Source organism: Oncorhynchus mykiss, chromosome 23, assembly GCF_057628025.1.
Source record: "Oncorhynchus mykiss isolate SJ-2025 chromosome 23, ASM5762802v1, whole genome shotgun sequence".
NCBI lineage: Eukaryota > Metazoa > Chordata > Actinopteri > Salmoniformes > Salmonidae > Oncorhynchus > Oncorhynchus mykiss.
The window spans coordinates 17,619,000-17,638,016 of record NC_143044.1 but is presented as its reverse complement, the minus strand read 5'-3'; the positions used below and the strand labels follow the sequence as shown (position 1 = coordinate 17,638,016).

Genomic DNA, 19,017 nt, shown 5'->3' with positions numbered 1-19,017 from the left:
ATTCCAATGATTCTAACCTATTTTTGCAACAACAAAAAAACTCTACAAATTGCACAGATGGTCTCTGTTATAAAACATAACTTTTATCTAGAATAACCATGGCTCTGTGCATTCCTCATGTGGCTACTGGTGACAATCAGCAATAGCCATTTGGTGAAAATATATTTTCTATTTTCTTCTGTTACATTCCATAATATTCTTACTGTCAAATATGTGTGCTGACTGTGGTAGAGCAGGGCCTGTGATATCTGCTAAATGACAAGTTGATTTCATTGGCATGGTGCAACCATAGCCTTGGCTACTAAGCACAGACCTGGGATAGGGTTTGGCTGGGGTAGGCTGTGATTTTAAATAATTTGTTCTTAACTGACTTGCCTAGTTAAATAAAGGTTAAATCAAATAAAAAATACAACTGTAGCATAATATCAAGTTAACACCGGATCGGATCCACTTGGAGGATTGGATTGTCTGACTACAACCTTTATGAATACGGTATTTCATGTGTTTTGGTGTGATGTACACCGTGATGATTTATGTAGTTAGTTGTAGTTGAGGACTTATTAATAGTTGATACGCTTTTGATGGTTGTGTGGTAAAATAATTGTTATTTTGATTATGATTTGATACTGGGTTTACGCTACACTTGTATGAACGGACAAACATTGCGTGACTAAGGTCGCTTGAGCTCCCTGAACTTCTTTTCCCGGGCTGGACTCTTTAGGCCCGAGGTACAGAACATTTCAGGAGGAACCAGAGCTCATTATTTGTTATATTGTTATGTGTGTGTGAATGGTTGGTGATACAACCCACGCAAAATAAGTCGTTTTTGAAGTTCTTTCCAATGTTTAAGGGTTTATGAAGTGTATTTCCATCCTGACCATTACATAAGTTCTTTGTATTGGTGTAGACTTGACGGACCAGATGGGACTCATTCCCTCCCAAACCAAAAGGAGAAAGCAATGTTCTCTGGTAGGCACAACCTACCTGGCACCCCTATAAATAATAACCTCAAGTCAAAACCGTTACGCTACACAAGTGTACAAAACTTTAACAACACATGATCTTTCCATGACATAGACTGACCAGGTGAAAGCTATGATCTCTTATTGATGTCACTTGTTCAATCGACTTAGATGATTGGGAGGAGACGGGTAAAAAAAAAATAGAAAATTCAGCCTTGAGACAATTGAGACATGGATTGTGTAGGTGTGCCATTCTACGGGTGAATGGTCAAGACAAAATATTTAAGTGCCTTTGAACGGGGTATGGTAGTAGGTGCCAGGCACACCGGTTTGTGTCAAGAACTGCAACGCTGATGGTTTTTTTACGCTCAACAGTTTCCTGTGTGTATCGTGAATTTTCCACCACCCAAAGGACATCCAACTAGCCTGACAACTGTGGGAAGCATTGGAGTCAACATGGGCCAGCATCCCTGCGGAATGCTTTTGACACCTTGTAGATTCCATGCCCAGGCAAATTGAGACTATTCTGAGGGCAAAAAGGAGGGTGCAACTCAATATTAGGAAGTGTTCTTAATGTTTTCTATTCCAAACAAATTTCACACATAACAGCAGATTAAATTAATAAAGCATAGTATGATGGGGGAGAATGGGTAAGTTGATGAGCGAGGGGCAGCGAACAATGCATTTATGTAATCATCAATTGTGAATGAAAAACAAGGCGGGCCATTCTATTGTGTAATTAGAATAGATTTGTAATCTCAAAACAGTATACCCTGTACCAGTCCACCGGATCCAAGCAGTTTTATTAGTCTACTCTAGGCCTATTTGGAGTAGGCTATACAATGAGAGAGTGCATAACTTACAATGGCAAAACCAAGACGAATGGATGCACATGCAATGTTAGAGTTGCTACAAGATCTGAACGAACGTGACTCAGATGGCAGGGAGGAAATAGATCATGACATCGCCGATTATTATTCTGATTCATGCTGAACAGCTTTCTGTATCTGGGTAAGGATCCATATCGGGATGCAGGTAAGCTAATGTTGGATAATGTTTAAGATCGGATAATGTTTCAGATCAGATGGTACTGAAAGGAGGAATTCGCCGCTGGCCTGTTGCTGTGTTTTACAACATGCTTGACTTGGCCGCTATCAACTCTACCTGTTTTAAACAATGCATGAACTCCATGAGCAGGAGAGACTTCATCATGAGTCTGACAAGCAGGCTATGTGAGAGACATATGAGGGTCAAGACGGCAGCAAAGATTCAGAGCAAATTGAAAACAGCTCCCGGGGAGGAGAAACTACAAAGTGAGCTGATGCACTCGGAACAGAATCCATGACACCTGTTTCAGGTGCAAGCAATTTGTTTGTGGGAAGTGTTGCAATCAAGTGAAAGTGTTGAAGATTTGTGGTGACTGTTAGGACAAAGGATAACATCTAAATGAGATCCACTTGCTGCACAAAGACATACCATACTGTAAGCACGAACGAGGCCACAAACAATGTGTCGAAGTGAAACTATTTTGACCTGTCATATCAACAATTATATTAATTATATTGCAATTATAATGGTGATTTTCACTTCACAAGCATGCTTGGCGCTTACACTGATGTTTAGGCTACTCACATTTTCTGATTTTCTTCATTGACCATGTGTCTTGCGGTTTGGGTATTTATATTTGTTTTGTCTTTATAAAAACAAGCTGTTACTGTGTTTCAACACACATGCTTTTTGTTTCATAATTGTAAAAAAAGGCACTCCACAAAACATTTATTTTACACTTGAAATTATGTTTTTAGTTTTCTTCATTTTACAGAGCCTACAGTAACAAACTAATGAAAATGGGGACAGGTGGGTTCAAGGAGGAAATGGCTTCATTGATAAAATCTTGTAATATCCCATCACATAAGTTCACATAACAGGGTTGACTAAGCCTGAGGGACAAATGTAAATCAATCACTAATCACATTAAATAAATAATGCTGTATAGAAGTTACTTTGTCAAAGCAACAAATAACTAGGGATTTACAATGATGGTGAAGACTTGCGGAAATTTGGGGGTTAAGTGGGTCCAAATCTACCGAGAAGTCAGACAAACATGAAGTAGGGCATGCCAAATTGAGGATTTTCTGAAAAAAATAAAAACTTATTTGAATAGATTGGCCACGGTTCAAAATTCTTTAGAACCCTCTTCCCGATAGATTAAAATCTGTCTGCTCTATTTGTTCGGCTGCCCAGAGAACAAGCTACTCATCAATTTCAGTGATGAATGGAGAATGGTACTCATTGTAATAAAGTTTGATCAAAGCTGAATCAATGTCTGCAAGACCACAATGATAGTAACTTATTCACAAAACAAAATAGAATATAATAGCAAAGTATAACATTACTGTAATATATAAATTCTTATATTTTAGGATGATCGTGCGAATGGTCGCATTTTTCTCTCATGTGGCCAATCCTCAAGTGTGCCACTAGGCAAAATGTGCTTAGATTGAAACAAAAGGTATGATACAGGTGTGATACAGTTAACACCATCTGTCTTAAAATTCATTCACTGTACATCATTCATAACACTGTTCTTTGAAAGAGCACTACATAACTCAAGATCTAAATGCATATTCCCATGAAACTGATTGAGAGCAAATGGTTGGCATGTAGATGCTGCATGAATGTTTCACTGGAACAACTTGAAGAATTCTCATTCACCTTTGACTGAGAAGGGGGCAGGGTGACATCAAAGTTGTGCCGGACTAGCGCATTTCGGGCCCCGGGACACTAACCTCCAGGGAATTTCAACACATTTTGACATGTGGTAGGAAGAAATATGTGCAGTTTTATAATGCAATTCTACACATTTTGTCATGAGGCTGAGAGAAAATGTACTGTTTTGTAGCACATCTCATGCTATTCTTCACATTTTTACCACGAGGATGAGAGAAGTTTGCAGTTTTGAAGCCAACTTCCTGCTATTCTACAAATGTTTCCATTATTTATGACGTGTTCAAATCTGGGAAGCCCCCAGGTTTTTTTTATTTGGGTTCCCTGTGTGCCCGTTCAGTAATCCAGCCCTGGCGTAAAGCAGAGGTAAAAGAAGCTTATGTGCAGAATATTTTTTGCTTTGGGGAAGAGGGTTCCAGGGGGATGGGACAGGGAGGAATGTAACGGGTGGTTTGATACAGTGTGAGAGAGAGAGGGAGGTGCTTCTCTAACAGGTGGGGGAGGGAATGACGCGGTGAGGGAGAGACGAGAGACGCAACCAACCAAGCCGAGTCGTTTTATATTAGACTAATAGCTGCCATAGCTAGGTTATTCATCATCAAATATGATCATGTAATACCTGTCTTGACTGAATCAAACCAGGAGAAGCTAGATAAGCTAGTTAACATTAGCTAACTAGGCTAATTGAGGCTGCAGTGCATGCGCTTTCTCACCATACAGTTACAAATAGCTCCTTTCAGAAAATTAAGTTGTTGGCTCTTGGTTGTTGTAGCCTATCCTCCTTTTATCTTTTAAATTCCGTTGATTAGATATCCTAACTTTTGCCAAACATGGAGGCTCTATGACTGTAGCCTATCACCGCTGTGATGACTTATGATTGGCCGCCAACAATAACAACAACGAGCTACACGCACCACGCTCCACTCTCGGGAAAAGTAACAGCAGCAACATAAATTATAAAATGTCTCTCTCTACTGCAGCAGTCGTGTTCGGATCTGTACGGGGCCTTCCGGACATGTCAGTTAAAATTACACATACCCTTGACAATCACATTGGATCTGACCCAGACCTGTGACATTATTTAGAATTATGGATCAGGTCTTGGATATTCGGGTACAGGTGGATCTGTGAAGACCTCTAGTCCCAAGGACCCAAGGATAAAACAAGGTGGCATAGTACGGCTAAAGCAATAGCTATTTATATGTTAAATGTACAAAGTTACAAAAACACACTTGGAATTTGTTTGTTAGAGCATAGATGTATGGAATCCAACTAACATTGTCTTTTATCAAAGACTAAAAAGGCACTATTCGTGGAACCACCCATCTACAGTACAGAAACATAAATACAGTAGGTGGCCGTTGGGACAAGTTGGCTGGAAGGGGGAACTTACTTCTGGGAGAAGAGGTCTCTGTAGGGGCTGCCATGTTGCAGAGCCAGGCCATAGCCCTTACTACTCATACTGTTGCCTGTCACTGTCAGGGTGCAGTCATCATCTGTCAGAGCAGCATACTCCACCACAGCCATGTCCCACAAGAAGGCAAAGGAATCTCTCTTGGCCTGGGGAAGAATATACAAAGGGGTTACATTGAGGGGATAGTGGAACGCCTATACGTTCCACTATGAAGTCGGAAGTTTACATACACCTTAGCCAACAACATTTAAACTCAGTTTTTCACAATTCCTGACATTTAATCCTAGTAAAAGTTCCCTGTTTTAGGTCAGATAGGATCACCACTTTGTTTTAAGAATGCGAAATGTTAGAATAATAGTAGAGTGATTTATTTCATATTTTATTTCTTCCATCACATTCCCAGTGGGTTAGAAGTTTACATACACAATTAGAATTTGGTAGCATTGTCTTTAAATGGTTTAACTTGGGTCAAATGTTTTGGGTAGCCTTCCACAAGCTTCCTACAAAAAGTTGGGTGAATTTTGGCCCATTCCTCCTGACAGAGCTGGTGTAACCGAGTCAGGTTTGTAGGCCTCCTTGCTAGCACACACTTTTTCAGTTCTGCCCAAAAATATTATATAGGATTGTGATGACCACTCCAATACCTTGACTTTGTTGTCCTTAAGCCATTTTGCCACAACTTTGGTCATCACAGCCATGAGTTATATTTTTGTTTCATCAGAACAAGGGTAATTTCTCCACAAAGTATGATCTTTGTCCCCATGTGCAGTTGCAAACCGTAGTCTGTTTTTTTATGGCGGTTTTGGAGCAGTGGCTTCTTCCTTGCTGAGTGGCCTTTCAGGTTATGTCAATATCGGACTCGCTTTTACTGTAGATATAGATACTTTTGTACCTGTTTTCTCTAGCATCTTCACAAGGTCTATTGCTGTTGTTCTGGGATTGATTTGCACATTTCGCACCAAAGAACACGTCTCCTTCCTGAGCGGTATGACAGCTGCGTGGTCCCATGGTGTTTACACTTGCATGCAATTGTTTGTACAGATAAATGTTCAAGCGTTTGATATTTGCTCCCAAGGATGAACCAGACTTGTGGAGGTCCACAATTTTTTCTGAGGTCTTGGCGGATTTATTTTGATTTTTACATATTGTCAAGCAAAGAGGCACTGAGTTTGAAGGTAGGGCTTGAAATACATCCACAGATACACCTACAATTGACTCAAATTATGTCAATTAGCCTATCAGAAGCTTCGAAAGCCATGAACTAATTTCTGGGAATTTTCCAAGCTGTTTAAAGGCACAGTCATTTTCTGACCCACCGGAATTGTGATACAGTGAATTATTAGTGAAATAATCTGTCTGTAAACAAGTGTTGGAAAAATTATTTGTGTCATGCACAAAGTAGATGCCCAAACCGACTTGCCAAAACTATAGTTTGTTAACAAGAAACTTGTGGAGTGGTTGAAAAACAAGTTTTTAATGACTCCAACCTAAGTGTATCTAAACTTCCGACTTCAACTGTACAGATGTGCTCCCACATAAACACACACACGTGTCCAATGGTCACCAGCTTTTATCACAAACTTAACCACAGTCTATTTTCAAGTCCATGACACTCAGTCATTGCTGTTCACTGTGGCGTTAGCTAAAATGAACTAGGTACTTTTCAGTAAGAGTGAACATGGCACATCTGTTTTCTCAGGGTATAAAGCAGTTGATCACTTGACCATGACTAATGAACAGTAACAGAACCTCTAAAATCCTTTCGGAGTGAATAGATATATTTCTCTGTTTATCCTGGCATTTTCCCAAGTCCCAGGTATTCCAAGGTCATTATTTCACAAATAAAACCCTTCACAGCCTGTCTGTACACACAATTTATTTACACAAGGTCTTGAACGAAAACTCCCAAACTAAACTTCATGAAGTCAGAAAATAATAATTTTCTTGTCATTTACCATTCAAACAGTATCTCAGTTCAAATCACTATGATACTTTTGGTTTTATGACTTTACTCTTTTTTTTAGTATAACTAACATCCAACTGTTCATCCAACATGATTTTATTTTAAGTACAAACTCACCCAAGCAATTACCCCCTTCACTAAGTATCCGGTTTAATAACTGGAAAATAGCTCAGGCTACTATGTCTGCGTGTGAGTGTACCTATGTACTACTGTGAATATTCTCAATTAGCATTCACACTGAACATTATCTCAGTTCAAATCTCTCTGAAACCTTTGGTTGAATTACTCTCCTTTTGTCAAAACATATCAACAATAGTTATAGTTTTTGAATGTATACAGTGCCTTAAAGTATTCACACCCCTTGACTTTTTCAATATTTTGTTGTGTTACAGCCTGAATTTAAAATGTATTCAATTGAGATTGTGTCACTGGCCATCACACAATATTCCATAATGTCAAAGTGAAGTTGTTTTTAGAAATGTTCACAAATTCATTAAATTAAAAGCTGAAATGTTTTGATTCAATAAGTATTCAACCCCTTTGTTATGGCAAGCCTAAATAAGTCCAAGGGTAAAAATGTGCTTAACAAGTCACACTCTGTATTCAAGTGTTGAACAGGATTTTTTAATGACTACTTCATCTCTGTACCCCACAAATGGAGTGGGTCTAGAGCTTCAAGTTCCTCGGTGTCCAAATTACTAAAGACCTAAAATGGTCCACACACATGCACAGCCGTGAAGAAGGTAAGACAGCTTCTCTTCCCCCTCAGGAGGTTGAAAAGGTATGGCATGGGCCCTCAAATCCTCAGGTTCTACAGCTTTGGCCCCTTTTTTTCCGCCTTCACGCACATCACGGGGTTCTGGGTCTGTTCCCGGGAGAACAGTACATCATTCACGTCGGGCTCGTCAAACTCGTTAAAGGGAAAAAAAGGATTCTGCCCGTCTCTGATGAGTAATCACAGTCCAGATAAAGCGAGTGACTGATGTTGTGTACTCCTCAATGCCATCGGAGGAATCCCAGACCATATTCCAGTCTGTGCTAGCAAACAGTCCTGTAGCTTAGCATCTGCTTCATCTGATCACTTTTTTATTGATTGAGTCACTGGTGCTTCCTGCTTTAATTTTTATTTGTAAGCAGGAATCAGAAGGATAGAATTATGGTCAGATTTGCCAAATGGAGGGCGAGGGAGAGATTTGCATGCGTCTCTGTGTGTGGAGTAAAGGTGGTCTGGAATTTTTTTTCCCCTCTCGTTGCACAATAAACATGCTGATAGACATTTGGTAAAACAGATTTAAGTTCCCCTGCATTAAGCTACTAGGAACGCCGCCTCTGGGTTGAGCGTTTTCTTGTTTGGTTATGGCGGAACACAGCTCATTCAATGCAGTGTTCATGGAAGCCTCAGTCTGTGGTGGCATGTGAACAGCTACGAAAAATTCAGATAGAGTGTCTCATGATAAGCTGTGAACCACACTACCTCAGGCGAGCATTAGCTTGAGCCTTCCTTAAATATTGTGCACCCGGTGTTATTTACAAAAAACATAATCCGCTGCCCCTTGTTTTACCAGATGCCGCTGTTCTATCCTGCCGGTACAGTGTGTAACCAGCCAGATGTATGTTGATAGTGTCGTCATTGAGCCACAACTCCATGAAGCATAAGACATTACAGTTTTGAATGTCCCGTTGGTAGTTTAATCTTCAGCGTAGGTCATCAATTTTATTTTCCAAAGATTGCACGTTTGCCAGCAGAATGGAAGAAAGTGTTTTTTTTCCCCGATCGCCTACAAATTCTCAGAAAGCAGCCCGCTCTTTGGCCCATTTTTCTCCTCCTTCACAGGGATCTGGGTCTGTTCCCGGGAGAGCAGTATATCATTCCCGTCGGGCTCGTCTGACTCGTTAAAGAAAAAAAAAGGATTCTGCCATTACGTGATGAGTAATCGCAGTTCTGATGTCCAGAAGTTATTTTGGGTAGTCAGTATATGAATGTTATCTGTTAGTAGCAAGTTATTGATTTCATGAACCTTGTTTAGTAGGCTACATATGTTAATGTGGGATATTGTTTTTATTGCTTTACTTAGAGGTGGACATGACAGTGATATTTATGTTTTACCACAGGGTGAACTGCGCAGTGGAATTTTCTACTTGAGCAAACCCTCTCAGTGCTAACAGTATAACTCAGGTTCATATGCTCATGATTACTGCTGACAATAGCTGTAGGATTGACAGAGATATTTAGGGGAGATACAGGGACATAAATTAGGTTACTTACTCTATGACCGCCAACACCCCTGGGACAATGTACATTTGCAGCAGCACCATGACAACTCAGCGACACGATGGTAGAGATTATCTGAGCAGGGTCACATATCTACCTCTATCACTTCAGTATCCCTGCACATTGTAAATATGGTACTGGAACTGACAGACCCTGTATTTAGTATGCCTAATTTTTCTTGTTCTTATTTCTTTTGATCTACTGTTAGGGAAGATTCAGAATTTGTTGGTAACATATGTAAGATGTTTTTATATTCATCAAATTCATCAAGTTACTTCTCATCAGAATGGTATTTTTGTATAATCCTGTGGCGAGGTTGCAGTTATCTGTTCTATGTCAAAACTAAGTTGCATGGGCCACAGAGAGGGGAGAGGTCAAAGTGTCATCATGTGTAAACATATATTTTACTCCCTACCTTTTTCTAGTGGGGAAAGGAGGGTGGCAGTGTCTGGAATCATTCTCATGCTCCCTTTTATCTTAAGCTATAGCCTCACTCTCCTCTCCGTGAGTTTGTATTTAGAGTGGGTTGTATCTAAATGACAATTTGATATATGCCTGTTGATATGGAGGATTGGTTTATGGTTCTGGGGTTTGGGAAAGGAGACAAAGCTGAACGATGAATTATGTCTATGCTGTCTGACTATGTGTGATCTTTGCTATAAAGGATCCCATTTTGCCATTGTGTGGGGACTCTCAACTTTTCATTAGAGATACTGAACTGTTGAAAGTCAAAATGCTATAGAGCTGATATAATTAAAGATGGACTTTTATAACTAACTCTGACTTGTGTGTGTGTGGTTTGCTCCCATGATTTGGTAAATAGAGGAAATTTCCACGACATTTGGCGACGAGGAGGGGATGTGAATCTTCACTCGGTGACCGTTCCTACGATCTAGGTAAATGAATCATGCACGAGGGATCCCCTAAAACTTGGGATCTCAGGGAGAACCACACTTCGGGAAACGAAGCAGATGGACCAACCTTTGATCTAAGAGGAAGCGAGCCGAGTGGATACCACATCTCGAACTGAGTTTTTTTTTAAGAAAAAGGTGAGTGAACCACACACAGATTTGAAGTCAAGTTTTTTAATTATGCCTGTTACGTATACTCTGAGCGTGAATTCCTTTATAAGGAAGGCACCTTGGCGGCGTAAGCAGGGCCGAGTCAGAGGAGAATAATCTGGGGGTTTTGTGGACTCAAAAGATACTCTGCACGGTCCGGTTGCCAGTGACCAAGAGCCCTCCTGACACTGAATTGATCACAGTGGGGATTGGTGCGGTCTGTTTGGGGTGAGGGGCCAGGGGGTCTGTGTGTTCTAGGTGAAACACGACACTTGGTGAAGCCCTATTGGAAGAAGGACGTAATTCTGTGCGTCTGTGTGATTTGTCTAAGTGACCCTCAGATGTGGTGAATTCCAATTATTTTAAATGTGCTAGCCAGGTATGCCCTGGGATACTCTGTGTGAGTATGTAATAGTTGTCGGACCGTTCTGTGTGAGCGGGGTAGGGTTGACTCTGTGTGGGAAAACCTTTTGATGTCCTGTGTGGACGCCTGACCAGTTCTATGTGAAAATCTGAACAATCCTGTGTGGATGATCCTGAAAGTTCTGTGTGAGTACCTAAGATTTTTTAAGTTTTATATGAATTCTGTGAATTATTTGAAATTATGATACATGGTATGTGTGTATAAAGTAATGCGGAGAATGATTAGATACAATTTAAACCACCCATTCGTAGACGTACGTAGGTTTTGAGTTGATATCTTAAATGGATAATTTGATAAAGATGAAGTTTTTAAGCACTATTAAAATAATCTACAAAATCTGGGAAATTGAGCTCTAGAAACTGATTTAGAGTGTGTCCACTTTTGGTTATCTTACCCTAACGATGTAACTATAAAACGCATATTGGATTATCTCCGTCTGGGTGAAACACTTCAAATTAAACTGCCCTTAAGGTCTGAACATGTTATCATTTTTCTTCCCAGTATGAGAGAAGTTGCGGGATTTATTGAATAAACTGCTTTCCATAAAGTTAAAGAGAATTTGAGGGATGCTCGATGTAATGTATAATGTTGTACAAAGCCTAAGGCTTTCCATCAAACTAATCATCATTGCGTGATTAATGTGATGTAGTAAAGTAATTGAAATACGTTGCATAAGTAAACATAATCTACTTTTATTAAAAGGCGCAATATCTGTTTCCTAGTCATTAGTGTCGATTTTATTCTTTGATTGCTAATATATTCATTTGGAATTTGAGAATCATAGCTGGAGTATGAGAATCATAGCTGGAGTAACGTTTGTACTATTAAAATTGGGCTATTATTCTTCTGGGAATTACCGATAGTGACGTATTTTGATTTTACTTTGTAAATGGGGTTTATATCCGGAGAGTTTTAGTTATTCACAATAGCATTAGTGGTTCAGTGGTAGAATTCTCACCTGCCACGCGGGAGGCCCGAGTTCCATTCCCAGTCATGGCGCTGGCTGAATTCAGAGTTTTTGATTGTAAATAATCTATGGTCGCTAGTGTTTGTATAAGAGATACATTGAACGTTTTCAATAGATTGTTTAGGTTAAATTGATAGACTAATTCAATTTAACATAATAACGAAGCAAATTCTGATGCAAGACGATGTCTGTTCACTAAATTATCTGCTGGAATAATGTATTGAGAGTTGGGTCGTATTTAAATTACTGTATCAATAGAGAAGACAGTTACCTAAGTTAAAGACATTCTGAATAATAGCGGGGAGAGAATGGCAATGGAAAGTGGTTTCATTCTTATAGATTGACTGACGCATGTTATAATTTTGGCGCTGCGTGTGTTATTTTTTAAAGTAATAGGATACATTTCATAAGTGTGAAGAGCAAAGAGAAGAGGAAGTTATAAAGTTGGGGTTTTAATCTTACGATAGAGGTAAGGAAAAACGTTGAAATGAGAGGGGTTATATTTTTGCCCACTGGGGGAAAAAGAAATGGGAAAGTTTAGTTGAAAGTATGGAAGAGAGTTAGTTGTTATGTTGGCTACTAATTGTCAGGGAAAGTTGCTGGAGGCAGGTAGATTGTTGTAGAATAACATAAATTTGCGTTATTAGTTTGAATATACAATAACCTTACTCAAATTGTTTTGACCGTTGTTCAGGTACATTTTTGTCTGTATTTCTAGCAGCTGATTCGCTAGGTGGGCATCATAGATTTGTGGCTTTTATATTTACTGTATTAGGCTATGAGAATTGGGAGACTGGATGTCTGAATCATAAAACATCGCAAGGTTAGATTCTGATGGTTATTGATTTTTGGTTTGATTGTTTAAGTAACACCAGTTAATTTGAGCAGGAAAGTTCATGTACTCTAAGGTTATAGTATGTTTCCATAATGCCGAACAATGTCAGGTCATTAAAGGTGATTGCTGGATTGAATAGTACGCCAACCTGTTGACAGAAGACTGAATGGGTATGAATGTTGAAAAGCAAGATTGGGCCAAAAACTAGTAAACTAGTATGTTAAGTGGGGGAGTATCATATATTTTAATTATGGATGTGCTATAGTAGTGAATTATTGTGTAGTTTGTTGTTTGCATGAATTTATCACTGTATCATCTGCATACATTGGAACTTCAGACCCTGTACAGACTAAAGGAAGATCATTAATGGATGTGCTGAACAGTATTGACCTTTGTGGATATCAGTGGGGGAAAAAATATGTTTATTTTTATTTTTACGATGATGAGACAGCACCGACTTTTGAAGGATTTTAGATTTGTTTAAAAAAATCAGGATTGGTTTTTACAAAATTTATATCAACAGATTGAAATTATTAGGTTGCTGATTAAGAGTTTTTTTTAGGAGTTGATTTAACTTAATTAAACATTGTATCATACATACACCTTGATTTGATTAAAACGTATGATTAATGATTTGAGGTACAGTGGAATTATCATTAGGTTTGATTTATAGTTTCACGTTTGAGTTTTTGAATCGATGTAGTGTAAATGAATAATAAATGTTTTTGTGTTTTCTCCGGGAAAATTGATATTTCACTGTCTCTCTCTCTGGAATGTTTCCAGGGACTATACTCTTGGGGAGAGTGAGTGAAATTGGGGCCATAAACTACCACATTGAAAGGGGCACTCACCACATTGGGATTTTAATGAGTTTTTATTTTCTGACTTTTCATTACACACGCAAATTCTTTTGATAAAGGAATGTTCTGGGAACATGGAAATACGAAAATGTTTGGAACTAGTTGATTATTGTTTGCAAAGTGTTTTATATAGTGAAACACTGCTTTGAAGGGTTTTGCATAACCTATGACCTTCTGATGACTTTCCGTTGTGGCTTGATCACCCGCATTGGAAAGCCATTTGGAAAATAAATGTATGGTCATCTGTAATACTGCTTTCAAAATAATTTGTGTAATTGGTAAATATGTTTCTTATTCATATTTGTAATTTGGACCAGTGTGAAGAGGGAGTAGGGCATTGCTTTTAACTAAGGATATGCTGCTTTAAGTCTATTTTCCTATGACCATAGGGGTTAAATCAGTTAGTTATACAACTTAAGTGATATGTGAATGAGTGCATTGTATTGTTGAGTGTATTGTATTGTTGAGTGTATTGTAGTGTTGTGTTTGTTTTGTTCTATTCCCGAGAGATATAGATCTAATTTCTTGATCCTTGGCTCTACGATGGAGTTGACAGTGAGATGGGGAGTATAAACCAATTTGAAAGAATAGTTTCAATAGAACGTTTTGATATTCTCTGTGAAATATGTTTAGATATGTGTGTTAAGAATAATTGGTAAAAGTAATAATTTATCATGTAGTTAATGAACTGAACTAAACTGTTGTTCTGATCTGTTCTTTCGAGGTTATCATGAAAAGTGACATCAGACGGTATCTTAATGCATGGAAGAGATAATTTGGACCGAATGGTGTGTGTACCTCAAAACCCCCTCTAACTGGCTGAAGAAGAGAGACAAAGGCATTGAAGGAGGCTTTCCAAACCACTTCTACCGAGAGAAAAGAACCAAGCCAGAAATTGGTGTACAGTATCAGATCTAAGCTATCAACTGCTTTTCTTTCATGGTTCTGTCATACTGTGATGAGTCCACTTGTAGTGATCATGGAGAAAGATATGTTCTAACACTTTCTTATGATGCTGGTATATTAGTTGACGAATGGACAAGACATGAGTGGTAAAGATGAGACATTGAAATTGGGACATTATCATGGGCCGTCCACTTTGAACTGTAAAGCTATTTGAAGAAAAACGAAGATGCCAGAAGATGCCGTGCCTGAGAGGGGGGGGGGGGGGGGGGGGGGGGTTAATCTAACTGTGCCATTAAAATTGTTTATACTTTTGTGGTATCAGGTTGATTGAAGAGGTCTACACCATGTAAATTGTAGTAATTTAGATTAAGAATGCATTGAGATACTGATCTGTATTAAAATTATGATAAAAAAAGTTAATAGTAGAATTATAGGATAATTATACTGTATGTAAATCTGCTAATATTGATGTGTGTTAAATTGAGGTTTTTACTTTGAGTGATAAGACAAATTTGAATCACTGAGGAATGCTATTCTAAATATTGGTTTGATAAATAGTTGGGTTGTTACTTATGATTTGGAATATGAATGATTTCAATGACCTATTCTCTATTCCTAAGTATATTTCTGAGCATGAGTACTTAGAGGGATGTCTGTCCTATATGTTGTGAGGAGGCCTGTGTTTAGACACAGGTTCTCATGTAACTTACAGAGCATAAATATGTTTATTTTTTCCTCAAATGGATTGTTCTGTGTTAATAAACATGTGTAAGTTTGTCTTGTAGAATAAAGGTTGTAAACTTAGTTTCAGAAGGGAGAAAGCTTACATATAAGCTAAGGTATTTGACATTGAGGGGATTTGAATTTTAAAATATTGAGTATGTAATTAATATTCTGATTCTTCAGAAGGGACTGAGTCCCTTGAGAGGGGAATGTTAGGGAAGATTCAGAATTTGTTGGTAACATATGTAAGATGTTTTTATATTCATCAAATGGGTGTCAGTTATTTCTCATCAGAATGGTATTTTTGTATAATGCTGTGGCGAGGTTGCAGTTATCTGTTCTATGTCAAAACTAAGTTGCATGGGCCACAGAGAGGGGAGAGGTCAAAGTGTCATCATGTGTAAACATATCTTTTACTCCCTACCTTTTTCTAGTGGGGAAAGGAGGGTGGCAGTGTCTGGAATCATTCTCATGCTCCCTTTTATCTTAACCTATAGCCTCACTCTCCTCTCCGTGAGTTTGTATTTAGAGTGGGTTGTATCTAAATGACAATTTGATATATGCCTGTTGATATGGAGGATTGGTTTATGGTTCTGGGGTTTGGAAAAGGAGACAAAGCTGAACGATGAATTATGTCTATGCTGTCTGACTATGTGTGATCTTTGCTATAAAGGATCCCATTTTGCCATTGTGTGGGGACTCTCAACTTTTCATTAGAGATACTGAACTGTTGAAAGTCAAAATGCTATAGAGCTGATATAATTAAAGATGGACTTTTATAACTAACTCTGACTTGTGTGTGTGGTTTGCTCCCATGATTTGGTAAATAGAGGAAATTTCCACGACACTACCTTATGTTATTTTGATGGGTATTTTTTTTTAAAGCAGACATTGAATATCCCTTTGAGCATGATGAAGTTATTAATTACACTTTGGATGGTGTATCAATACACCCAGTCACTACAAAGATACAGGCCTCCGTCCTAATTCAGTTGCCGGAGAAGAAGGAAACCGCTAAGGGATTTGTCCATGAGGCCAATGGTGACATTAAAAGAGAGAGTTTAATGGCTGTGATAGGCGAAAACAGAGGTTGGGTCAACAACAATGTAGTTACTCCACAAAACTAACCTAAATAACAGAGTGAAAAGTAGCTTGTAGAGAATAAAACATATTCCAAGACATATATCCTGTTCGCAATAAGGAACTAAAGTAAAAATTTAAAAAATATGGCAAAGAAATGTCCTTTTTGTCTTGAATAAGAATGGTTATGTTTGGGGAAAATCCAACATATCACTGAGTACCACTTCATAATTTCAAGCATGGTGATAGCTGCATCATGTTATAGGTATGCTTGTCATTGACCAGGACTAGGGAGTTTTTTAGGATAAAAAGAAACGTAATAGAGCAAAACACAGCCAAAATTCTAGAGGAAAATCTGGTTCAGTCTGCTTTCCGACAGACACTGAGAGAAATTCACTTTTCAGCATTACAATAACCTAAAGCACAAGGCCAAATGTACACTAAAGTCGCTTACCAAAACTACATTTAATGTGCCTGATTGGCCTAGTTACAGTTTTGACCTAAATCGACTTGAAAATAGCTGTCTAGCAATGATCAACAACCGACAGAGGTTGTAGATTTAAAAAAAGAGGAATTAGCTAATATTGTACAATTCAGGTGTGCAAAGCTCTTAGATACTTACCCAGGATGACAGCTGTAATTGCTGCCAAAGGAGATTCTAACATGTACAGTTGAAGTCGGAAGTTTACATAGACCTTAGCCAAATACATTTAAACTCAGTTTGACAATTCCTGACATTTAATCCTAGTAAAAATTACCCGTTTTACGTCAGTTAAGATCACCACTTTTATTTTAAAAATTTGAAATGTCAGAATAATAGTAGAGAATTATTTTTGCAGCTTGTATTTCTTTCATCACATTCCCAGTGGGTCAGAAGTTTACATAAACTCAATTAGTATTTGGTAGCATTGCCTTTAAATTGTTTAACTTGGGTCAAACGTTTTGGGTAGCTTTCCACAAGCTTCCCAAAACAAGTTGTGTGAATTTTGTCCCATTCCTCCTGACAGAGCTGGTGTAACTGAGTCAGGTTTGTAGGCCTACTTTCTCACACACTTTTTCAGTTCTGCCCACAAATGTTCTGTAGGGTTGAGGTCAGGGCTTTGTGATGGCCACGCCAATACCATGACTTTGTTGTCCTGAAGCTTTTTTGCCACAACTTTGGAAGTATGCTTGGGGTCATTGTCCATTTGGAAGACCCATTTTCGACCAAAGCTATAACTGATGTCTTGATATGTTGCTTCAATATATCCACATCATTTTCCTACCTCATGATGCCATCTATTTTGTGAAGTGCACCAGCCACACCTGCAGCAAAGCACCCCCACAACATGATGCTGCCACCCCCGTGCTTCACGGTTGGGATGATGTTCTTCGGCTTGCAAACCTCCGCCTTTTTCCTCCAAACATAACAATGGTCATTATGGCCAAACAGTTCTATTTTTGTTTAATCCGAGGACTTTTCTCCAAAAAGTACGATCTTTGTCCCTATGTGCAGTTGCAAACCGTAGTCTTGCTTTTTTATGTCGGTTTTGGAGCAGTGGCTTCTTCCTTGCTGAGCGGCCTTTCAGGTTGTGTCAATACCGGTCTCGTTTTACTGTGGATATAGATACATTTGTACCTGTTTTCTCCAGCATCTTCACAAGGTCCTTTGCTGTTGATCTGGGATTGATTTTCACTTTTCGCACCAAAGTACTTTCAGCTCTAGGAGACAGGACGTGTCTCCTTCCTGAGCGGTATGCCGGCTGCGTGGTCCCATGGTGTTTATACTTGCGTACCATTGTTTGTACAGATGAAAGTGGTACCTTCAGGAATTTGGAAATTGCTCCCAAGGATGAACCAGACTTGTGGAGGTCTACATTTTTTTCTGATTTCTTTAGATGTTCCCATGATGTCAAGCAAAGAGACACTGAGTTTAAAGGTAGGCCTTAAAATACCTCCCAGCTACACCTCCAATTGACTCAAATTATGTCAGTTAGCCTATCAGAAGCTTCCAAAGCCATGACATAATTTTCGGGAATTTTCCAAGCTGTTTAAAGGCACAGTCAACGTAGTGTATAAACTTCTGACCCACTGGAATTGTGACACAGTGAAATAATCTGTCTGTAAACAATTGTTGGAAAAATTACTTGTGTCATGAACAAAGTAGATGTCCTAACTGACTGGCCAAAACTATAGTTTGATAACAAGAAATTTGTGGAGTGGTTGAAAAACGAGTTTTAATGACCCCAATCTAAGTGTATGTAAACTTCCGACTTCAGTTTTAATGACCCCAATCTAAGTGTATGTAAACTTCCGACTTCAATTGTATTGACTCAGGGGTGTGAATACTCATATTTCTGTACTCCATGTTCAATAAATGTGGAAACATTTCTAAAAACATGTTTTAACATTTTTAATGATGGATTATTTTTTGTAGATGGCTGAGAAAGTACAGTGCCTTGCGAAAGTATACGGCCCCCTTGAACTTTGCGACCTTTTGCCACATTTCAGGCTTCAAATATAAAGATATAAAACTGTATTTTTTTGTGAAGAATCAACAACAAGTGGGACACAATCATGAAGTGGAACGACATTTATTGGATATTTCAAACTTTTTTAACAAATCAAAAACTGAAAAATTGGGCGTGCAAAATTATTCAGCCCCTTTACTTTCAGTGCAGCAAACTCTCTCCAGAAGTTCAGTGAGGATCTCTGAATGATCCAATGTTGACCTAAATGACTAATGATGATAAATACAATCCACCTGTGTGTAATCAAGTCTCCGTATAAATGCACCTGCACTGTGATAGTCTCAGAGGTCAGTTAAAAGTGCAGAGAGCATCG

General features: G+C 38.6%; 1 protein-coding gene across 1 annotated transcript in view; it reads right to left on the bottom strand.

Moving 5' to 3' along the window:
- The window catches only part of LOC110502511 (glutamate receptor ionotropic, delta-1), a 457,066-nt gene that overhangs the window by 20,247 nt on the left and 417,802 nt on the right, over positions 1–19,017 (bottom strand). The window contains exon 14 of the mRNA XM_036960054.2: positions 5,083–5,249. Coding sequence (XP_036815949.1) covers positions 5,083–5,249 — 167 coding nt within the window. The remainder of the gene's footprint in view (positions 1–5,082; positions 5,250–19,017) is intronic.